Source organism: Protobothrops mucrosquamatus, unplaced genomic scaffold (assembly GCF_001527695.2).
Source record: "Protobothrops mucrosquamatus isolate PMUCROS unplaced genomic scaffold, P.Mucros_1.0 scaffold3939, whole genome shotgun sequence".
NCBI lineage: Eukaryota > Metazoa > Chordata > Lepidosauria > Squamata > Viperidae > Protobothrops > Protobothrops mucrosquamatus.
In genome coordinates this window covers 1-24,182 of record NW_015389882.1, presented here as the reverse complement: position 1 = coordinate 24,182, position 24,182 = coordinate 1, and the positions used below count along the sequence as shown (strand labels likewise).

Sequence of the window (24,182 nt, the reverse complement as noted above, 5' to 3'; positions counted from 1 at the left end):
GCCACCCAGGCGGATCCTGTGCACAATCGTATTGCAAGAATCCCTTCATTTCCCCCCTTTGAAACTACAGATACTCCTCGAGTTATAGCCATTCATTTAGTGACCACTTGAAGCTAACAGTGGCACTGAAAAAGTGACTTATGACCCTTTTTCACACGGACGACCGACGCAGCATCCATCCTTACGGTTATGTGACTATTCAGATACTTCAGCAACTGCTTCGTATTTATGACGGTCGCAGCATCCCAGGGTGTGTGTGTGTCACGTGATTCCCTTTTGCGACCTTCTGACAAGCAAAATCAAAAGGGGAAGCCGGATTCACTTAACAACCGTGCTATTAACTTAACAACTGCAGTGATTCACTTAACAACTTTGACAAGGCAGGTCGTAAAACGGGGCAAAAAACCCCCTCATTTAATTGTCTCGTTTAGCAACAGAAATTTTGGGCTCTCAACTGTGATCCTAAGTCGAGGACTACCTGAATCTCGACTCTTAAAAAACAGGAGATGGAGTCGTTAGGGTACATTTGTGTGGCCTGGAAATATGTCTTTTTTCTGTAAGGTATTTCTCCCCCAACCGCTTTGATTTTAAAGGAGGTGAAATCTTTAAAAAAGGGGAAAAAAGTGAAATCACTTTTAATTTTTAATTTTAGTTTTAATTTTTTAAAGGCCTTTCTACAGAATCCAATTATTTTGCCACTAAACAAAACTTAACCTTTCCCCTACGTCCTTTTAATTTAAAATTCATTCAAAACTCTTCTTAGATTTTTACTCCAGGATACCCAAGCTTTCTGTAAGCTAAGCAGATAATTCATTCAGGAGTTGAGATATTTTATATATTTTATATTTTGAAGTATAAATGCGTGCAGCACTTGAGATTGAATAGAATAGAGCTGGAAGGGAACCATGGAGGTCTTCTAGTCCAGCCCCCTGCTCAAACAGGAGAACCTATGTCATCTCAGACAGGTGGCTGTCTAGTCTCTTCTTAAAAACCTCCAGCGATGGAGCGCCCACGATTTCTGGTGGCAAGCTGTTCCACTGGTTAATTGTCCTCCCTGTTAGGAAGTTTCTCCTTAATTCCAGGTTGCTTCTCTCTTTGTTCAGTTTCCAACCATTGTTTCTCGTCCTGCCTTCTGGTGCTTTGGAGAATAATGTGACCCCCTCTTCCTTGTGGCAGCCCCTCAAATACTGGAACGCTGCTATCATGTCTCCCCTATTTCTTCTTTTCTTTATACTAGCCAAACCCAGTTCTGACTGTTCTGAGCTTTATTTGCCTTTCAGATTTAGCTACACAATGTCGCCCACAATTTTGTCTCTGGCTGTGAATCAGATAAGTACTTTGTTCCTCTTATCTCCTTCTAGAGACAGTTCAACCAATCTGGCTTCGCAGAGAAGGCGGCCTTTGTCAAGGTCGACCAGTTGCTGGTTAACTATTAACTGTTCTTTTCCACTTACTGGCCGGAGAATTGGACAAGAAGGTCTAGTTGTATTGTGACACTTAAAGCAGAACCCTCCGAGACCAGGGAGGGGAACAGCTGCTGCCAATCAACACCGACAGCTGCATTAGACAGACTTGCAATAAGCCATCGTGTATAGCCATCATGGCTTTGTAAACCATAGATTTATATCTCAGCTGGTTCCTAGAACCCAGCCTCCCTCCTGTGGGTTATTCAAGCATGACAGCTATACAGGTGTTCCTCGGTTGATAACCACAATTGAAGCCAGAAGCAAGGCAGCTAAAATTTTACGACCTTTTGGGACAGTTGTTAAGTGAATCGAGTTTTCCCTATTGACCTTGATCAGGTATTGTATAATAGTTAGGCTATGCCAGGGGTCTTCCAACTTGGCCCTTTATGACTTGCGGACTTCAACTCCCAGAATTCCTCAGCCAGGAATTGCCGGGATTCCTTGGTGAATTTAGCCAGATGAAACTGTCTATCTATAAATCTATCATTATCTATCTATCATATTTATCATATCTATCATATTTATCATCTATATCTATCTACATCATATCTATCAATCTATCTATCTCATTTATCCATTCTCATCTATTCTGTCTTATCTATCATCTAGCTATCAGCTATCATCTATTATCTATCATCTCTCTATTCTCTTATCTCCCTACTTGTCTGTCTGTATCTATCTGCCTGCCTCTGTCTGTCTGTCTGTCTGTCTGTCTGCATCCATCCATCCATCCATCCATCCATCCATCCATCCATCCATCCATCTATCTATCTATCTATCTATCTATCTATCTATCTATCTATCTATCTATCGTCTGTCTGTCTATCGTCCGTCCGTCCGTCCATCCATCCATCTATCTATCTATCTGCCTGTGTCTGTCTGTCTATCTATCTGCCTATTATCCATCTGCCTATCTGTCTATCTACCTACCTACCTACCTACCTATCTATCTATCTATCTATCTATCTATCTATCTATCGTCTGTCTGTCTATCTGCCTATTATCCATCTGCCTATCTGTCTACCTACCTACCTACCTACCTACCTACCTACCTATCTATCTATCTATCTATCTATCTATCTATCTATCTATCTATCTATCTATCTATCTATCTATCGTCTGTCTGTCTATCTATCTATCTATCTGCCTATCTGCCTGCTTGCCTGCCTGCCTGCCTGCCTATCCATCCCTCTCTCTCCAAACTGCCCACCTTTATTACCCTAATTAATTTACTGCACAAGTGCCCAACCTGGCAACCTGTAGATGTTTTGGCTATGATGTGGTGGGAATCCTGGGGAGGACCCAGCTGAAACTAAGGCTAACCTCTTATCAAGGTTAAGCAAGGGCCATTTTTAAAAGGGTTGCCAGTCTTCCTTGCAGCACGCTGATGTGCTGTCCCCAAAGCTCAGTCTTCCAATGCAGGGCTGGAGAGCGTGTGGTTTTATGTGCTGCTTGCCTCCCACGGATGGGGCTTTGCTTGCTTGTGCGGTCCGGTTGCTGGCATGCCGCGGCCCGGTCCCAGTCCACGGACCAGGGGGTTGGGGACCCCTGTTCTCTTCGCTCGGACCTGGAGGCCTGGAAGGGAGCAGGGCTGGCTCCCGGAGGCCCCTCGTTTAGGGCCAGCTGATCGGGCAGAGGCGGTTTCCTCCTAAGGGAACTCCAGCTGGGAAAAGATTTTCTGCCTGACCAAGATGGACTGAATCCGTCAACAGATTCCAGCTCTCTGCATCGGAAAGACCCCCGAGGCGAGGCCAGGGGCTCCGGGGAAGGCAGTGGTCTTCCCAGGGGGGTCAGCCACCCTGAAAATGGCAATAATTTGAATAACAATAATTCAGTGTCAGTGTTAAGGCAGGGGGTCTGCAACCTTGACCACTTTTAAGACTTGTGGACTTCATCTCCCAGAATTCTGGGAGATGAAGTCCACAAGTCTTAAAAGGGGTCAAGGTTGCAGACCCCTGCTTTAAGGAGCGAGGCTGGGGTTACTCTGGCTGCAGGGCCAGCCAGCCCTGACCCCCCCCCCCAGTCCTGTGTCCCAACAAGCCTCACAATCTCAGAACCGTTTGTTTAGCGACCGTTCAGTTAACAGCAGGGAACGTTTTTCGCACTTACGACCGTGGGCAGTCACCTGATCGAAATTCAGACGCTCGGCAGCTGGCTCATACTTACGACGGTCGCAGGGTCCCATGGGTGGTGGTGGTCACGCCGTCCCCTTTTACGACCTCCTGACAAGCAGAGTCCACAGGGGGGGGGAGCCAGATCCGCTTAACGACCGTGAAGTGCAGGGCTTCGCTTAATAACTCCGGCAAGAAAGGTCGCGAAACGGAGCACAACTCAAAAGCGTCTCGCTTACCGGCAGAAACGTTGGGCCTCCGTGGCGGTCGTTAAGTCGAGGGCTACAGGCGCCGTAAATTTCCGTCACTAAGCGAGACGGCAGCTTCAGTGAGTTTTGCCCCGGGTTTTTTTTTCCCCCCCTTCTCCAAATCTGTTAAGCGAATCCCTGCAGTTTTTAAGGGAGCAATGCGGCTGTTAAGCGAATCCATTGACTTTGCTGGTCAGAAAAGGTCGCAAAAAGGGATCGTGCGACACACATACACCCACACCCCGCCGGGCACACTGCGACCGTCACAAATACGAGTCGGCTGCCGAGCGCTTGAATTTTGATCAAGTGATCCCGAGGGGAGGCTGCAACGATCGTGCTAAAAACGGTTGTAAGTCCCTTTTTTTCAGTGCCGTTGTAACTTGGAACGGTCGCTAAACGAGCGGACGTAAGTCGAGGCTTTCCTGTGACGCCTCTTCCACCTCCCCTCCCTGTCTTCCCCCGTCAAAAGAGGAGGAGGGACTTTCTCTGACGAGGAGCCTCGTTTTATTGCAATTAAAAGCCCGTCCGATGAGCCCAATCCGAACGTTCTTCACCCACGGGGCAAGCAAGTGGGGCCAGCCCAGTGGCAGCCCCAGGACCCCCGGCCGTGGCTTCCCCGGGGTGAAAATAGGCACCCAGACCCCTTACTGGTACCCGGTGAGGGCGCCGTGACGTGTCTGCCGTCCGTGAAGAGCCATCAGGGCGGGAGGGAAGGCATTCCGGCTGCCCCTCGTCCGGGAAGCCCCCTGGGGGGCCTGGGATGGGAAGGAGGGGGCTCCATGTCCGCCTCCAAGTGTCTGCCACCCTCTCCGGCACGCGAGAGGGGGAGGGAGGGGGGGACGTCCGAGCGAGGACCGCAGAGTCGAGGGACCGCTCTGGCCGGACCGGAGCAGCGTCCGAAGGGACCCGGGAGGGCTCACTCCTTCAGCTGGACGGAGAGCTTCAGCTGGACTTCACACAGGAAGGCGTCCATCAAGTCGTAGCCGGCCTCGGTGGCGATCCGGCCGATCACCTGGCCCTGGTGGCCAATCAGCATCTTCTGCAGGAGGAGCAGAGAAGAGCCTTCGAGTGCGCCCATCGCCCCCTTTACCAGGACCCCCCACCCACTCTCCCTCTCCTTCCGTCTCCTTCCTTTTCCCTTTCCTTCCTTCCTCTCCCACCTTCCTTCCTTCCTGTCTGCCTGCCACCTTCCTTTCTCCCTCCCTGTCCCCTTCCTTCCCTACCAGCCTCCCACCTTCCTTCTTCCCTTCCCTTCCTTCCTGTCTGTCTGCCACGTTCCCACCTCCTGTCCTTTCCTCCTTCTGTCTCCTTCTTTCCTGCCTCCCAGCTTCCTTCCTGCCTCCCTCTTTTTCTGTCCCCATTTCCTTCCTTCCTTCCCTCCCTGTCCCCCCCTTCCTACTGTTTCCTTCCTTCCTCTCCTTCACATTCCCAGCTTTCCTCCCTCCCTCTTTTTCTGTCCCCTCCCTTCTCATCTCCCTCCCTACTTTGTTTCCTTCCTTCCTCCCTCCCTTTCCTTCCAATTCCCAGCTTCCTTCCTTCCTCCCTTTTTCTGTCCCCTCCCTTCCCATCTCCTTCCTCCCTCCCTTCCTTCCTATGTCCCCTCCCTTCCTACTTTGTTTCCTTCCTTCCTTCCTCTTTCACATTCCCAGCTCCCTCCCTCCCTTTTTCTTTCCCCTCCCTTCCCATTTCCCTCCCTCCCTTTCCTCCCTCCCTCTGTCCCCTTCCTTCCTTCCTTCCTTCCTTCCTTCCTTCCTTCCTTCCTTCCTTCCTTCCTTCCTTCCTTCCTTCCCTCCCTCCCTCCCTCCCTCCACTGACTGAGAAGGGCAGCTATAGAAATTCAATAAATAAATGCATAATAATAATAAAGTCGGAAGGGACCTTGGAGGTCATCTAGTCCAACCCCCTGCTCAGGCAGGAAACCCTAGACCATTTCGGACAAATGGCTGTCCAGTCTCTTCTTAAAGACCTCCAGTGTTGGAGCATTCACCGCTTCTGGAGGCAAGGAGTTCCACCGGTTAATTGTTCTCACTGTCAGGACTGTGCTGAAACGCATGCCCCCCTCCCCCCCCGCCAAGAGGGGAGACCCCAGACCCAAACACTCACCAGGTATCTCTCCTTCGGGACCATCAAATGCTGCACAATCTGGAGCTCCCCACCAGGACCCTCTTCCCACAGGGCTGTTTTCTGGAGGAGACAAAAGCCCACAGGAGGTCCGCCACGGATCCGCCGGGCCAGGAGGGGGCAAGGGTGGGACCCGGGTGCCGGGCTGTGCTCACCTGGGTCACGAGATAGGGCACTTCGTAGGGCAGGTGTTCCAGGAGTCTGGCCCGGATGAGGTTGGCGCAGATCTCTTGCGGGGATTGGCTGGTCAGGACCTCACTGTGGTACTCCCAGGGACCCGGCTGGGCTTGCTTGAGGAGGTACTTCTGTGGGCGCAAAGGATCCTGGGTCGCACCTGCCGGAGTGGAGGGGCTACCTGTACAGGGTTTCTAGGCCCTCCCTCCACCTCCACCCCGGCTGCCCAGAGGGCTGCAGAATGCCTCTGCCTGCTTCAGCATCTCTTCTCTGGACTGGCAGCATAGATACACCTCGTCCTCGGCTTACGGACGCAATTCAGCCCAACATTTCCGTCGCTAGGCAAGACTCTGGCTAAATCTTTCTCCTAGCCCAGAGGTGGCCAGCCTTGGTCCCTTTGAAGGCTTGTGTGGACTTCAACTCCCAGAATTCTCCCAAGGTTGAAGTCTCAAAAGTGGCCAAGGTTGGAGCTGGCTAGGGAATTCTGGGAGTTGAAGTCCACAAGCCTTCAAAGTGACCAAGGTAGGACTCTCCTGGCCTAGGTATAGAGAAGCGGCTTGAAGCAGCGGCGAGACATTTCAAACCCAACTAAGAAAAAGCAGCCCAGACGCCGTGACTCCACTCCCAAACTGGCAGCCTGCGAATGACAGAGAGCGGCAATGTCCCCCAACTCAAAAGGAAACCCACTTTTAAGCAGGCATATTTTCTGCTCTTCTCCCCACCCCCCTCCCTACCCCTCTACTTCTGTCTCATCCTGGCGAGGCTGGGAACGAATCGTTTCAACCGAATGTCCATGGAGATTCCCCGTCATCCAGGGCAGGTCTGTCCCACGGGGGCTTCTCCACATGGCAGCTGGACTTTTTGCTTGAAAACCTTTCGCTTCTTATCTGAGAAGCTTCTTCAGAGTTAGTTCCTTCCTTCCCTCCCTCCCTCTTTTCTTCCTCCCTCCTTCCCTCCCTTCCTCTTTCCTCCCTTCCTTTCCCTTCCTTCCTTCCTCCCTCCCTCCCATCTCCTTCCTTCTTTCCTTCCTTCCTTCCTCCCTCCCCCCCTCCCTCCCTCCCTTCCTCCCTCTTTCCTTCCTCCCTCCTTCCCTCCCTTCCTCTTTCCTCCCTTCCTTCCCTCCTTCCTCTTTCCTTCCTTCCTCCCTCCCTTTCCTTCCTTCCCTCTTTCCTTCCTCCCTCCCTCCCTCTTTCCTCCCACCCTCCCTTTCCTTCTTTCCTTCCTCCCTCCCTCTTTCCTTCCTTCCTCCCTTTCCTTCCCTCCTTCCTTTCCTTCCTTCCTTCCTCCCTCCCATCTCCTTCCTTCTTTCCTNCCTCCCTCCCCCCTCCCTCCCTCCCTCCCTCCCTCCCTCCTTCCTTCCTTCCTTCCTTCCTTCCTTCCCTTCCTTCCTCCCTCCCTAAGTTGTGGGTGCTCCGTCACTGGAGGCTTTTAAGAAGAGATTGGACAGCCATTTGTCTGAAATGGTACAAGGTCTCCTATTCCAGCAGGGGGTTGGACTAGAAGACCTCCAAGGTCCCTTCCTACTCCTGTTATTCCGTCTTGTCTCTTCCCTTCCCTTCCCCTGCCCCCCCCCTCTGAAGAACTCCTCGGTTCAGGTTTTCAAAGGAAAGAAAAAACCAGTCCAGTCCCTTTGGGGCGAGCATGGCCAACCCTTCCCGGTGGCTGGCCGGGGCTGAAGGGCTGAGCGCTGGGCTCCCGGCGGGGGCCACTCACGTGCCTTCAGCGTGTCCACCTCCTCCTCTTGCAGCGCGGCCAGCATGAAGATCTCCCGGAAGCCCGGCCAGCCTTTCTGGTCCTTAGGGCTCTCCAGGGTCCCGCTCTCCAAGCCCAGGACCTTCTCCACGGCCTCTGCGGGGCTGCTCTGGGCCCTCTTGGGGGGGCGGTACAGAGACCTGGTTCCCAGCTTCTTTCCTCCAAAGGCGCCTTCGGTGAGCTCGACCACCAGCTCCAAAAGAACGCCCTTCTGCTTCACCAGATCCACCTGATCCCGGAAAGGAGGAGGGAAATCAAGTCAGCTGCTTAATGTAAAAAACAAAGAGGATCAGGGGACTGGAGGCTAAAGCATATAAGGAACGGCTGCTGGAATTGGGGATGTCTAGTTTAATGAAGAGAAGGACGAGGGGGGACAGGATAGCAGCCTTCCAATATCTCAGGGGCTGCCCCAAAGAAGAGGGAGTCAAGCTATTCTCCAAAGTGCCTGAAGGCAGGACAAGAAGCAACGGATGGAAACTCACCAAGGAGAGAAGCAACCTGGAACTAAGGAGAAACTTCCTGACAGTGAGAACAATTAACCAGTGGAACTCCTTGCCTCCAGAAGCGGTGAATGCTCCAACACTGGAGGTTTTTAAGAATTGGACAGCCATTTCTCTGAAAGGCTATAGGGTTTCCTGCCTGAGCAGGAGGTTGGACTAGATGACCTCCACGGTCCCTTCCAACTATTATTATTATTATTATTATTATTATTATTATTATTATTATTATTAACAACCTGCCTCCAGAAGCTGTGAATGCTCCAACACTGGAAGTTTTTAAGAAGAGACTGGACAGCCATTTGTCTGAAATGGTATAGGGTTTCCTGCCTGAGCAGGGGGTTGGACTAGATAACCTCCAAGGTCCCTTCCAACTTTATTATTATTAATATAAAATCTGAACTCTTAACGGGAAGATTACAAACGTAGCAAATATAGTTTTTTTTATTTCATTTGTCGCCACCAGGAAATCAGTGAAATATCCATTACAGCCAGTCCTCAATTTTGAGGTCTCCTAGTCCATCCCCTTGTTCAAGCAGGAGACCCTAGAGCATGGGTCAAACTGCCGGCCCGTGGGCCGGATGCCTTATGAGGGAATTGCGCCCACCCTATTGCCAGCAATGGGAAAAGTGTTCCGATACGTCGCATGACGTCACGAGTTTTAGCTTAGTGAAAAAAACAAAACAAAAACAACCCCAATAAATTGTTCTGCGGGAACCAAGGTCATTGCTGCCTGAGTTTTGGCGGTCTGAAACTTTCGTTAGGAAGCCTGCCAAAGTAGTTTATTGGGGTAATAATAATAATTATAATTATTCAAACAGAAAAGCACCTGCAACATAACACCCGGACTTAACAATTGTCAATAAGAAAGACAAAAAAAGTCTGGATAGTGGACGTGGCAGTGCCTGGAGACGGCAGAATAGACGAGAAAGAACTGGAGAAGATAACAAAATACAGAGACCTACAAATAGAAATAGAAAGACTGTGGCAAAGGCAAGCAAGGGTGGTACCAATAGTAATAGGCGCCTTGGGTGCAATCCCAAAACATCTGGAGCACCACTTGAACACCATCATCGGCATTGACACATTCCCCATTAGTCAATTGCAAAAGGCGGCCTTACTAGGAACTGCTTCCATCCTGCGACGAGATCTGTAATACCATCAAACATCCACATCTGCCTATCCCAGGTCCTTGGGAAGGACTCGGTAGGTAGACAAAAATGCCAAATCCAGTCTGAACATCTGGCTGACTGTGCGATGATCAATAATAATAATAATAATAATAATAATAATAATAATAATAATAATCCACATCTGCCTATCCCAGGTCCTTGGGAAGGACTCGATAGGTAGACAAAATGCCAAATCCAGTCTGAACATCTGGCTGACTGTGCGATGATCAATAATAATAATAATAATAATAATAATAATAATAATAATAATAATAATAATCCACATCTGCCTATCCCAGGTCCTTGGGAAGGACTCGATAGGTAGACAAAATGCCAAATCCAGTCTGAACATCTGGCTGACTGTGCGATGATCAATAATAATAATAATAATAATAATAATCCACATCTGCCTATCCCAGGTCCTTGGGAAGGACTCGATAGGTAGACAAAATGCCAAATCCAGTCTGAACATCTGGCTGACTGTGTGATGATCCATGATGATGATGATAACAATAACAATAATAATAAAGTTGGAAGGGACCCTGGAGGTCATCTAGTCCAACCCCCTGCACAGGCAGGGGGTGGGACTATAGCTGTGGTTCTCAACCTTTTTAATGCCACGACCCCCAACCGGTCGTAAGTCGAGGACTAAACCGGTCGTAAGTCGAGGACTACCCAACCGGTCGTAAGTCGAGGACTTTCCCTTCCCGGGAGCGCCGCGCATGCGTGGTTCCGCCCCCTGTGCCGGCCGAGGCGTAGCTGGCAAGTGGCAGAGATGGAGCAGGCCGACCACCAGCTGGCCCAGCCCAAGGGAGGTAAGGCACCCGCCGGAAAAGGGGGAAAAATGGCGGACAGCCTTGCTTGGCCACCCCGTGAAATGGTCGATCGACCCCAAATGGGGTCGCGACGCATAGGTTGAGAACCGCTGCCCTATACCATTTCAGACAAAGGGCTGCCAGCCTCTTCTTAAAAGCCTCCAGCGTTGGAGCATTCATTTTGACATGTCTGCCCTACAGCATTTCAGCCAAATGGCTGTCCGGTCTCTTCTCGAAAACCTCCAGGGATGGGTCACCCACAGCTTCCAGAGGCAGGTTGTTCCACGGGTTAACTGTCCTCACTGTCCCCAGGAGCCAAAGAGGCCTGAAAGACCCACCTACCCCAGAGAGGAGCCGAAAGGAGAGGGCCCTCCCCCCCTTCCCGGCCTCAGTCACGGCCAAACTCACCTTGTTCAGGACGAGGAGGCTGGGCACCTGCGGGAACTGCTTCAGGCAGCGTAGCACCTGTGGGTGGAGCTGGTGCCGGGTGTGGCGGTCCGAGACATCCACGAGGACCAGCACTTTAAGAGCAGGGGGAAAAAAGGAGGAGGAAAGGAACTTGGCACCAGCCATCTTTCCCCTGTGAGTGGCAAACCGAAATTCAGAGGGATCTGTGGCACAAGAGCCCGTGGCAGCCCTGCCACCTTCAGCTCATCACCGCGGCAGAACCAGGGAATGGCATCCGGTGAAGGCCGGCCGAACCCTCACCTAAATCTGCATCGTTCAAGCTGTCGAACGGGTCAGACAGCATGGATTTTTCCAGGTTGTGTCTGAAATGGAAGACAGTCGGTCATAATGTGAATGCTTATCCCCCCCCCCAAACACACACACAAGACTCACTGCCTACAGCAGAGATGTCCAACCCTGGTAACTTGAGACGTGGGGACTTCCATGCTGGCTGGGGAATTCTGGGAGTGGAAGCCCACCCCTCTTAAAGCAGGCTGGCTGAGGAATTCTGGGAGTTGACATCCACAAGTCCTCAAAGGGCCAAGTTGGAAGAGCCCTGTTTTACATGGATGAAGAGAAGCATAAACTCCTGATTTTAAGGAATGGGTTCAAGAGATGCGTTCTTTACAATATTGGTTTTTGAAGTGTCTGCTCTCTTTTTGAGGGAGATGGTCGGTCTAGAAAGGCAGAATATAAACCAGTGATGGCGAACCTTTTAGAGACCAAGTGCCCAAACTGCAACCCAAAACCTACTTATGTATTGTCGGGTGCCGGGTGGGCGTGGCCCATTGGGTGGGTGTGGCCCATTGGGTGGGTGTGGCCGCGGTGGTAACGGCAGACTGGGTGGGACTAACAAGTTCAATCAATCAATTCCAACTTTGCGAGATCTTTTTTTCCCCCGCAAGAAGTTTAAATTCCGGATCTCCCCTCCTTCCGCCGCGCCCTCAAGACTTGGTTGTTTCAGCGGGCAGGACTGGCCTAGGGGTATTTTAAATTGGTTTTAACTAAATTTTAGTAGAAGCGGCCTATTTAAATATTTATTTTTAATTATTCTCTTAAATTTTATATTTTGTATTGTATCAAACTGTTTTTAAACTGGCTGTAAGCCGCCCTGAGTCCTCTGGGAGAAGGGCGGGGTATAAATATAATAAATTCAAATTCAAATAAATTGATTGATTGAACCGGGGCTTTTTTTTTGCACATGGCAGCGGAGGCCTAAAGCGAGAAGGTTTTATAAAACCCAGCTGAAGGCCTAGGACTGGGGCGATGGCGCGCGTGCCCACTGAGAGGGCTCTGTGTGCCACCTGTGGCACGCGTGCCATAGGTTCGCCACCACAGATATAAACAAATAAATACATAGACCAGGGGTGTCCAAGCTTGGCCCCTTTAAGACTTGTGGACTTCAACTCCCAGAATTCCCCAGCCAGCCATGCTAGGTGAGGATTCTGGGAGTTGAAGTCCACCCATCTTAAGCCATGCTGGTTCGGAGATTCTGGGAACTGAAGCCCACCCCTCTTAAAGCAGGCTGGCTGGGGGATTCTGGCAGTGGAAGTCCACCCCTCTTAAAGCAGGCTGGCTGGGGAATTCTGGGAGTGGAAGTCCCCCCCCTCTTAAAGCATGCTGGCTGGGGGATTCTGGGAGGGGAAGCCCACCCCTCTTAAAGCAGGCTGGCTGGGGAATTCTGGGAGTGGAAGTCCACAAGTCTTCACGTTGCCAAGGTTGGACACCCCCATTCTAGACCCCATCCTACCTTTTGCCTTTGGCAGCGGTGGTGAGGCCAGGGGTATCCAGGATAATCTAGGGAGAGAAGAGGAATTTAAGCACGTTCCAATCAAGACAGTTATCTTCCTGACTTTTGCCATGTTGCAGAAAGGAAATTAAGACAACGAACTTGTTAGATAACCATCTATCCAGGATGCTATGAACTGCCACACTGATTGCCCTCAGGGGACAGGGACACTCCGGGCAGTAAAACCATTCCACGTAAATGGAAGGTTGCGTTTTGATCAGGAACACCAAAGGATCAGGGAGGGAAAAAAGGGAAGGATCCACAGTGTGATCCTTTAGATCAGGGGTCTTCCAACTTGGCCCTTTGATGACTTGTGGACTTCAACTCCCAGAATTCCTCAGCCAGGCACGCGTGCCTGGCTGAGGAATTCTGGGAGTTGAAGTCCACAAGTCATCAAAGGGCCAAGTTGGAAGACCCCTGCTTTAGATACCTGAAAAGTCTCTTTATTCAGCATCTGAAACTGCCTCCCTTGGTGATCAACACAATTGGAAGCTACTACATGTTGTCCTCAACTTACAACGGTCCCTTAAATTACAGGCAGTCCTTGAGTTACAGCCATTTGTTTAGTGACCATTTAAGTTACAAAAGCACTGAAAAAAGTGACTTGAAAAAAAGTGGCTGGCTGTGGAATTCTGGGAATTAAAGTCCATACATCGTAAAGTTGCCAAAGTGGAGAAACACAGAATTAAGCGATTTTAAGCCTTTAAAGCCAGCCCAAACGCCATCGGTCTGGTAAACTCTCAAGATTCTTTTTTCTTGCTATGTATGTATGTATGTATGTATGTATGTATGTATGTATGTATGTATGTATGTATGTATACACACACGAACTACACTGTGTTGTTTCTCTGGGTCATATGTTTGTGTATGTGGGTATATGCATAATTATTAAAATATATTTAAATTTTTATTATAATTATTATTATTTTGGTCATGTTTATGTAGTGTATATTGGAGATGGTGACCCTTTGAGAGCTGAAGGCAATGAAATTTCATTTTAATGTATGCTGATTAGTGTACTTTTAAAGCAGACATATCAAACACAAGGCTCGGGGGCTGGATGCGGCCCGCGAAGTGGTTTCATGTGGCCTGTGAAGCCATCCTGGAAACCGTGAGGGAACGGCCCCTGCTGCCTTGGTCCTAGCCCAGGCCGGCCGGGAGCCAATGTACAATTTTGTGGTGGCCATCTATGCTGAAACGCATTCAGTCTTAGCTCCACTAGGCCGTCTGGAAACAGCGAGGAACCAGCCCCTGCCACGTTGGCCCCGCCCCCTGGGTGCCTGCTGGGGAGGGGTCCCCCTTTGTGAGGAATGAGGAAATGGACCATGCCTTGGCACTTGCCCCGGTCCCACCCCCTTCTGCCAGAGACCCCCAGATCTGTCCCACTCCTGCCCAAGCCCCCACAGGCCCCCTTGACGCGAACGATGTAGAGCTGGCCATGCCCCACCCAGTAGGCCACACCCACTCCATCCACGCCCACCCAGTAGGCTGCACCCACCCTGGCCACACCCACCCGGTCCCCCAAGGGCAACCGCAATGCTGATGCGTCCCTCAATGCAATTGAGTTTGACACCCCTGTTTTAAAGTGACAATAAAGATTCTATTCTATTCCATATTCCATTCCATTCCTTTAATTTCTATTCTATTCTATTCTATATTTCTATTCTATTTCTATTGTATTCCATATTCCATTCCATTCCTTTAATTTCTATTCTATTCTATTCTATTGTATTCCATATTCCATTCCTTTAATTTCTATTCTATTCTATTCTATATTTCTATTCTATTTCTATTGTATTCCATATTCCATTCTATTCCATATTCCATTCCATTCCTTTAATTTCTATTCTATTCTATTCCTATATTCAATTCTATTTCTATTTTTATTCTATTATATTCTATTCCTATATTCTATTCTATTCCATATTCCATTCCATTCCATTCCTTTAATTTCTATTCTATTCTATTCTATTCTCTGTTCTATATTATATATTGTATATTCTATTATATTTTTATATTCTGTTCTGTTCTATACTCAATTTGTTAGGGACCCTTTGTCATGAACCTGCCGCTGTTCCTGCCAGCCGAAAATAAGGATAAACCTGGCGGGATCCGTTCTCCACACAATGCAGTGCTGGCAGGCTCTCGAAGGCCCACCTCCAATCCTGAAAGAAAAAGTTAAACCTCATGGTTACGACCACTCACCAGCTGGGTGTCCTCGGCTGTGATGACGCCCTGAGCGTTGCACCGTGTTGTGTGCACCTTGCTGGAGACCGGCAGGATCTGTTGAGGAAAACAACTCAGAACGTTTTACAGGTAGTCCTTGACTTACAACAGTTCATTTAGTGACCATCCAGTTACAAAGGCACAGAAAAAAAAGTGACGTAGGACCATTTTTCACACTTCACGACCGTTGCAGCATCCCCGTGGTCACGTGATCAAAACTCAGACGCTTGGGAACTGACTCGTGCCTACGGCGGTCGCAGTGTCCCAGAGTCATGGGATCCCCTTTTGCAACCTTCCAACAAACAAAGTCAAGGAGGGGAAAGCCACAACCGGGTGACTGACTTACCAAGTGCAGCTATTCACTTCACAAGTGTGGCGAGAAAGGTTGTAAAACGGGGCAAAAGTCACTTAACGGATGTCTCGCTTAACAACAGAAACTTTCGGCTCAATTGCGGTCGTTAAGTCGAGGTCTACCTATACATCGTTAAGACCTGAAGAGCAGCATTTATTCCTACTGTAGTCCTCAACTTACGACAAACGGGAGCATTTTCGTTATGAAGCAAGGTGGGTTAGAGGCTAACCACCATTGTGGCCAGGGCCGTTAAGCGAATCACGCTAAGCGAATCCGGCTTCCCCAACTGACTTTGCTCGTCAGAGGTTAGCGGCGAAGGTCACGGCTGACCGTGGAGACGCTGCCCGTTGTTCAGGGAGAGGGACGGCTGTCGCTTTTTTCCAAGCCCCGTGCCGTGCCCTTACCTTCCGTCCCAGCAGCTGGTTCGACAGGGTGGACTTGCCAGCGTTGGGGGCCCCAATAACAGCCACTCTCAAGACTTTGGGGTTCCTCGGCTGATCAGGGCGGTGGGACAGCAAGGATTCATGCTCCCCTGCAGGAAGAGTGTAAAGGTTCAGCGGGTCATTGTGAGGGATGCCAGCAAGTGGGGTTCAAACCTCAGGAGATATAGAATAGAATAATAGAATAGAATAGAATAATAGAATAGAATAATAACTTTATTATCACTTGAAATGTACACTCATCGGCATACATTAAAATGAAATTTCGTGGCATACCTCTCAAAGGGTCACCACCTCCAATATGCACCACATAAACATGACAAAAATAAATGCATAAATATTTACATGCTCTAAATATCGTGCCTTTCCCCTGCACCCCAGCCAGACCAGAGAAGCACGTCTTTATTTATTTATATCCCACCGTTATTTGTACAAGTATCTCAAAGCAGCCAACATATTTCAACACGTCTCCCTCCTCCTATTCGCCCCACAAGAACCACCCTATGAAGTGGGCTGTGCTGAGGGAGGGGGACTGGCCCAAATTCACCCAGTCACTTTCATTCATAAGGCAGGACTAGAACTAGAACTCACCGTCGCCTGGTTTGTAATCTGGTGCCTTTCGCCACTAAGCCAAACTGGCCGTTTATTTACTTATTAAATTTCCTAAGCGACCTAAAAAATGACTCTGGGTGGTTTACAACATAACTTTATAAGAACTATTATATATATAATTATTATATATATGTGTGTGCGTGTGCGTGTGTGTGTACACAAAACACATACTCGCACACACAAGAGTGCAGAATAACAGAGCTGGGAACCTTGGAGGTCATCTAGTCCAACCTCCTGCTTGAGCAGGAGACCCTATACCATTTCAGACAAATGGCTGTCCAGTCTCTTCTTAAAGAGTGAATCAAGGCAGTTGTGAAGTTAGCAACCCAGCTGTTAACGGACTCTGGCTTTCCCCCTTGACTCTGCTCCTCAGAAGGTCATAAAAAGGGGGGTGTCATATGACCCCAGGACGCTGCCACCGTCACAAATGTGAGTCAGTTGCCGAGACTCCGAATTTTGATCACGTGACCCTAGGGATGCTGTAAAGGTCACACGTGTGAAAATTGGTCGTAAGTCACTTTTTTCAGTGCCGTTGTGACTTCGGTCACTAAATGAACTGTTGTTAGTTGAGGACCACCTGTACAGAAATGGGGGGGAAGTCATTAAGTGTGAAAAAGGTCATAAGTTCCTTTTCTGACCGGCCGTACTCAGCATGGGGTCCTCAATGGAACCGCATCTACATGGAGGGAAGTGTGTCGTGGGATGCCCCAGGGCTCTGTTCTGGGCCCAGTGCTCTTCAACATCTTCATCAACGATCTGGACGAGGGAATAGATGGGGAAGTCATCAAATTTGCAGACGACACCAAGCTGGCAGGAATAGCCAACACTCCAGAAGACAGGCTTAGGATACAGAAGGATCTGGACAGACTTGAACACTGGGCACTATCTAACAAAATGAAATTCAACGGTGAAAAATGTAAGGTTCTACGTTTAGGCAAGAAAAACCAAATGTACAGGTATAGTATAGAGGGTACCTTGCTCAATAGTAGCAACTGTGAGAGGGACCTCGGAGTCCTAGTGGACAATCCCTTAAATAGGAGCCAGCCGTGTGCTGCAGCTGCCAAAAAGGCCAACACAGTGCTGGGCTGCATTAACAGAGGGAGAGAATCAGGATCACGTGAAGTGTTAATACCACTTTACAAGGCCTTGTAAGGCCACACTTGGAATACGGTATCCAGTTTTGGTCACCACGATGTAAAAAAGATGCTGAGACTTTAGAAAGAGTACAGAGAAGAGCAACAAAGATGATTAGGGGACTGGAGGCTAAAGCATATAAGGAACGGTTGCTGGAATTGGGTCTGTCTAGTTTAATGAAGAGAAGGACGAGGGGGGACATGATAGCAGCCTTCCAGTATCTCAGGGGCTGCCCCAAAGAAGAGGGAGTCAAGCTATTCTCCAAAGCCCCTGAAGGCAGGACAAGAAGCAACGGGTGGAAACTGATCAAGGAGAGAAGCAACCTAGAAATAAGGAGAAACTTCCTGACAGTGAGAACAATTAACCAGTGGAACTACCTGCCTCCAGAAGTGGTGAATGCTCCAACACTGGAAGTTTTTAAGAAGAGACTGGACAGCCATTTGTCTGAAATGGTATAGGGTTTCCTGCCTGAGCAGGGGGTTGGACTAGATGACCTCCAAGGTCCCTTCCAACTTTATTATTATTATTTAGTGCTGTTGCAACTTCAAACGGTCATTGAACGAAAGGTCGTAAGTCGAAGACCACCTGCACGAAGACGGACCGGGCAAACCCCAGAGACGTCTGCATCGGGGACCCCCTTGCGGACACGTGTCCCCCCCCTCCCAGGCGCGAGGCCTACCCTGAAAGGCGGGGACAGGCGGGGCGGGCGGCCCCCCCAGCGACGGCCCCGCTTCTCCCGGGGCGATCCCGGCTAGGTGATCCAGCGCGGAGTCCCCGAGGCTCTGCGGGCGGCCCGGCCCAACCCAGAAGGGCTGCGGAGGGTCAGGACGGCTGCAGGTCCGGCCTCCCTCCTCCTCCTCCCTCTTTCCACCGCGTGGCCGCGAGTTCCGCAGGCTCAGAGCGCGGGCCGAGGCGCCCGGGAGGAGCCGGGCCCGACGCGCGGCCAGGCCCAAGGCCCGCCGGCCCAGCGACACCACCGCCGCCACCGTCGCCATGGTGACCCGGCGCCTCACGAAGCGCCCTCGCTCGCGCCCGCCGCCATCTTGGCCCTCGCCTCGCGAAAGGCCTTGTGGGAGGAGCGCGAGGGAAGCCGCCGCAGAGGCGAGCGGCGGCTAGAGCGGCCCGGGAAACCGCGCAGGCGTCGTGGGCGGCGCCGAGAGGGGGGCGGGGCCAAACGGGGCGGGGCCTCGGAGGGTCGAGGAGAGGCGGCGCCGCTTTTTCCTTCTTTTGTGCGCTTCCATTGCGCAACCCTTCCCCGAGCATGCGCAGAAGGCCTGCTCGACCTGGGAAGGCGCGTGCAGAGAGAGAGAGAGAGAGACTCACGTGGTGGAGAGGAGGAGGCGACCAGAGACACAGTTCCTCTGGGCATACGCAGAGTGCTTTTGCGTTCCAGACCCTTTGGAGCTGGGCGGGTCAATTTTGTTTGCTTGTTGCAAGTGCTTGAAAGGCTTCAGCGGTCTCTACAGCCCCCCCCCCTCGCCGGGCTGCCTTCCAGTTCCTCTGAGCATATGCAGAGTGGCTTTGCTTTCCGGCCCTTTCACCTCCGTGGAGCTGAGCGGCTCTATTTTGTTTCCCTAGTAGTGCCAGTGTTTCAAGGGCTTGAGTGGTCTCCTTTGCTCTCCAGTTCCTCTGAGCATGCACAAAGTGCCTTTGAGTCCATTATCTGCCCTGACCCGTTTCCTTCGTGCAAGTGTTTCAAGGGCCTTGAGCATTCTCTGCCCTCCAGTTCCTCTGAGCATACGCAAAGTGCTTTACCCGAAGGAGCAGCAGCCCCGACAGCCTCTCCTCTCGGGCTCTGGGCCTGCCACCAGCCCCCCATCGAGCAGGGGGGCACCCAGGACGTTGGGGACCCCTATAGGGGAGAGAACTGGGCTGCCCCCGGGACCCCCTGCTGAGTGGGGTGCAATTGCCCCCCCCCTCCTTGCACCATAAACACAAGGGAAGCGCCCCAAAGAGACGTATTGGGGTCTCCCTGTGGGGTGGTCCCTCCTGCCTCCTTGGGACGCCCTGCCTGGTGGGGAACCCCGAATCTTCCAGGCCAGCAGAGGAAGCTGAGCAATCCCCCTCCCCTCCCTTCCTGATAAAATTCCCAATAAATCTTTTTCAACCTTCACCAAAAGTCCTGGCGTCTGTCTTGGACTTCTCCTTCAGTCTCCGTCTTGCAAATTCTAAATTAAATGTCCGTACGCAGATTAATGGAAACTACCCCCCCAATCCTGGGTGGGTGACGGACCCTCTTTGCCCACCCAGCCCAGTCCCATCCCACCAAGACGGACGGTCCCCAGCTGGCCTTTTGACCAACCCAAAGCCCTGCCTGGACTGACCGTTTCCCACAACCCTTAAGAATAAGAGGCAGCAGAGTCAAGAGGACCGGGGTCACGGCTTTATTTTCACACAGGATGATGGGCTACGGTGTCCTTGTGAGGTCAGGTGGCGTCTTCTGGCTTTTGGGGTGATGGAAAGAAGCTACTGGGCAGGGCAGAAGAACCCTTACCATTACTAAACTCAGTAATGGTAACGGTTTCGCTGACATGCCGCGAGGTCGGCCTTCCAAGGCGTTGGCAGAGCTGTTGTGTTGCAGGTCAGAGTGTAGCCCTTCCCCTCATCTGCACCTCTGCTTTCTTGGGGTCACACACACACACACACACACACACACACACACTCCGTGCATGAAACATAGCTGCTAGGTGATAAGGTGAGCCTAGTTTACAACACTCAAAAAATGCTTAAAGCTTTCGTCTTGCTGTAAGCCTGGGGATAGCAGGGGGTTGGACTAGAGGACCTCCGAAGTCCCTTCCAATTCTTGTTATTCTGCTCTTCTGCTTGTTATTCTGCTTATTCTCTTATTCTGCGACACTGTTAGCAAGATGGGCTGCATATAAATGATCAAACAACACCCAGCCTAGTCCTGGATCCCTGGGAAGGACTGGATAGGTAGATAAAATAGGCAAATCCAGGCTAAACATCTGGCTGAGTGTGCCACCAACCATAATCGTTAGTTTACATCCTGCAAGGACATGTTGTCTGTTATTAAACAACATCTGTCTACCCCAGAAGGACGGGATAAGTGAGCGCTCCATCCCTGGAGGTTTTTAAGAAGAGACTGGATAGTCACTTATCTGAAATGGTATAGGTTCTCCTGCTTGAGCAGGGGGCTGGACTAGATGACCTCCAAGGTCTCTTCCAGATTCTATTCTATTCTATATTCTATTCTATTCTATTCTATTCTAAAATTGGCAAACTTATTTATTTGTGTTTCATATTTCTTAACTGCCCTCAGATCCAGGCAAAACATCATCATCATCATCATCATCATCATCATTATTATTATTATTATTATTATTATTATTATTATTATTATTATTATTATTATTATTATCTGGCTGATGTGCTACCAACCATCATAACCTTAACTCAGAGTCGGGCAACTGTGTCCCCTTGACGACCTGTGGACCTCAACTCCCAGAATTCCTGAGCCAGCCAATATGGCTGGCTCAGGAATTCTGGGAGTTGAAGTCCACAGGTCATCAAGGGGACACTGTTACCTATTCCTGCCTTAGGACAGGCTCTGGAGTCCTGTCGGCTCCTTGGCATTTAAAGGAGAAATTGATAGGAAACATGCAAAGCATCTGGTCTGGAAAAAAGAATAAAAGATAGATAATCCCATTTCCTCAGCCTTTTAATCCATATTAAGGAACAAGGCTTTCTGCTAATGCTTGCCCCTTTCCTGCTGATTCTCTCCGGTGAAAATGCTTCCCTTGAGTAAAAAATATATATATGGTCTTTTCCAGCCAAGGTGGAGATGCTTCTGGACTGGAGGGCTTGAAGGCGCTTCAGATGGACCCAGGAGCTCCAGATAGTACATCATCTATACTGTAGTGTCTGATTCCAACTTACAGTATATGATGATATCCGAGCTGGAACCTCAGCAAGTCTTGTCTCTCTCGGGGCGCCTGCAGCTGGAGAACTGGGAGAAAGAGAAAAAAAACAACCCACAGATAAATTAGGGAGATAAAGCTAGTTTAAAATGCACAATGGGGTGTTGGTTGGACCCTCTCAAAAGTGGGGTTCCCCAGCTGTGCTCAAGATTAAGCTTTGCACCTGCACATAAATAAACAGTTGGGACCCGGGTATTCTGCAAATTCCGAACTGAACTGAACTGAGCTGAATTAACCCTGATCCAAACGGAAGTAAATGGAACGAAACCTGAACGCAATGAAATTGAACGGAACTAAAAAACTAAACCAAATTGAACTAAACCTAACCTGAAACTGAACTAAACTAAAAATTAAAACTAGGAACTAAAGTAAGTTAAACTAAACTGAATGGAACTAAAGTAAAGACTGAACTGAAAATTAAACTAAAAACTAAACGACTAAACTGAAACTGAACTAAACTAAAAATTAAACTAAGCTGAACTGAACTGAACCAAGAACTAAACTAAACACGAAACTAAAAACTAAATTAAACTAAATGCTAAACTAAACCCTAAATTAAACACTAAACTAAACCCTCAATTAAACACTAAACACTAAATTAAACACTAAACACTCAATTAAACACTAAACACTAAACTAAACCCTCAATTAAACATAAACTAAACCCTAAATTAAACACTAAACTAAACCCTAAATTAAACACTAAACACTAAATTAAACACTAAACTAAACAGTAAACTAAACACTAAACTAAACCCTCAATTAAACACTAAACACTAAACTAAACCCTCAAACACTAAACTAAACCCTCAATTAAACACTAAACTAAACCCTAAATTAAACACTAAACACTAAATTAAACACTAAACTAAACACTAAACTAAACACTAAACTAAACCCTCAATTAAACACTAAACACTAAACTAAACCCTCAATTAAACACTAAACTAAACCCTAAATTAAACCCTAAATTAAACTAAACACTAAATTAAGCATTAAGCACTAAACTAAACACTAAAGTAAACTACACTACACTACAATAAAAAGAAAAAAAGAAAAGAAAAACAACCTTCTAATATTGTAATTCCCTGGGCAGGGAAACAAAACGGTTCCCCTTATTTATTGACATCTGACAGAATTGATAGACAGGGCGATTGGTCTCCGCCGAAGGAAGCTGCTGTCCCAATAAAAGACTTTGAAGCAGGATGAAGTTTCCCAGAAAGACAGGCTGGATTGGAATGCAATGCAAATAAAACTTGACGGTCAATATGCCATCGTTGCTTCATGCTTTGGGTTCTGGAGCAGAGTATTTAAGAAGCTGCTCACGTAGAGACTGTAAGTGTTTGCATCCTCATCAAGAAATGAGACAGTCTGGAGGCTAAATCGTATGATGGATAGTTGCGGGAATTGGGTCTGTCTAGTTTAATGAAGAGAAGGACGAGGGGGGACAGGATAGCAGTCTTCCAGTATCTCAGGGGTTGCCCCAAAGAAGAGGGAGTCAAGCTATTCTCCAAAGCCCCTGAAGGCAGGACAAGAAGGAACGGATGGAAACTCATCAAGGAGAGAAGCAACCTGGAACTAAGGAGAAACTTCCTGACAGTTAGAATAATTAACCAGTGGAACAACCTGCCCCCAGAAGCGGTGAATGCTCCAACACTGGAAGTTTTTAAGAAGAGACTGGACCGCCATTTGTCCAAAATGGTAGGAGGGTCTCCTGCCTGAGCAGGTGGCTGGAATAGATGCCCTCCAAAGTCCCTTCCAACTCTGTTATTCTATAACAAAATAACAGAGTTGGAAGGGACCTTGGAGGTCATCTAATCCAACCCCCTTCTCAAGTAGGAGACCCTACTTACACCATTCCAGACAAATGGCTGTCCAGTGTCTTCTTAAAAAGCCTCCAGTGTTGGAGCCTTCACAACTTCTGAGGCAAGATCTCGGGCAGGGGGCTGGACTAGAAGACCACTGAGGTCCCTTCCACCCAAGGATTCGATAACGTCCAGAAGACAGAGCTGCCCCCACCACCACCTTCCAAGATTATCCTGCACCCCCAGATGCTTCCTGGCACAGGGTTCAGGGGAGGACAGTGTCGGGGCATCCTGGGAAAAAGTTGTGAGGCCCCCCCACCCTAGGGGTTTCGCCCCCCTCCCCTTTCCCAGCTCAGCACTTACCCTCTCTTGCGTCTGGTGCCTCCGAGGTCGGCAGCGTTGAGTGGGGGCTTCGGAAGGAGCCCCTTTTATAGACCCCGCAGCAGAGGGGCAGCCTATCTCACCCATCCTGCCCACCTGGCATCTCTCCAGAAAGCCCCCCTCCCCCCCAGACAGCCAGGAAGTGCTCCAAGGACACCCAGGTGGGGCTGAGATAAGGCGGCTGCCGGGCTACGTGGGCCCCCCCCTCCTCTCCTTCAGGGTGGGGTGGCTTCGGGTTGTCCCGCCCCCCAGCTCACTGGCTGGTCTTTCTCTTTGGGGACCCCCCCTCCCTGTTTCTATTGAAGCTCAAAAGGAAGGCAGTTAAAGCTGAAGTGCAGCTCAGAATGAAAAGGGAGTTTTTAGGGTGCGAGTTCAAGTCCTTCCGTGGCCGACCTTCCCCCCAGAACAAGTAATCCATCTGGCCGTGAATCGAAGCCGAGATGAAGCCGTGGCTTTGGCCCAGATGGGACCACTAGCTGGGTTGCCTCTGAGCTTAGCCAGAAAGTCTCCCCCACAGCACAGCCAATCCCAATTGTATTTATTTAGAATTTAGAATATTTTTTTTGGGTGGGGGGGGGACAAAGGGCGATCAGGCAGAAGAGGAATTTGTCTCTGCCTTCATTCCTTTCTACGTGCAGGTGGTCCTCGGCTTACCAGCGTTCGTTTAGTGACCATTTGAAGTCAGAACTAATAATAATAATA

General features: G+C 49.5%; 1 protein-coding gene across 1 annotated transcript; it reads right to left on the bottom strand.

Annotated features, from left to right (window-relative positions):
* Positions 1–4,651: 4,651 nt before the first annotated feature.
* ERAL1 (Era like 12S mitochondrial rRNA chaperone 1) lies at positions 4,652–18,351 on the bottom strand. Its single transcript, XM_015827767.1, has 10 exons — positions 18,036–18,351; positions 15,575–15,702; positions 14,798–14,875; positions 12,554–12,600; positions 11,065–11,126; positions 10,765–10,877; positions 7,838–8,101; positions 6,102–6,251; positions 5,929–6,009; positions 4,652–4,864 (listed from the first exon to the last, which is right to left on the bottom strand). Exons 1-10 carry the CDS (start codon positions 18,349–18,351, stop codon positions 4,742–4,744), a joined length of 1,362 nt encoding a protein of 453 aa, XP_015683253.1. The 3' UTR covers positions 4,652–4,741.
* Between the last annotated feature and the right edge of the window lie 5,831 nt (positions 18,352–24,182).

What these genes read in the sequence shown, in the direction of transcription:
- ERAL1 (XM_015827767.1), bottom strand. Translation starts at nt 18,351, where the DNA reads ATGGCGACGGTGGCGGCGGTGGTGTCGCTGGGCCGGCGGGCCTTGGGC. An exon ending in GCCTGTCCCCGCCTTTCAGG is followed by an intron (nt 15,703 to 18,035) that starts GTAGGCCTCGCG and finishes CTCTTCCTGCAG; the next exon opens with GGGAGCATGAATCCTTGCTG. An exon ending in CTTGAACGATGCAGATTTAG is followed by an intron (nt 10,878 to 11,064) that starts GTGAGGGTTCGG and finishes CTGCTCTTAAAG; the next exon opens with TGCTGGTCCTCGTGGATGTC.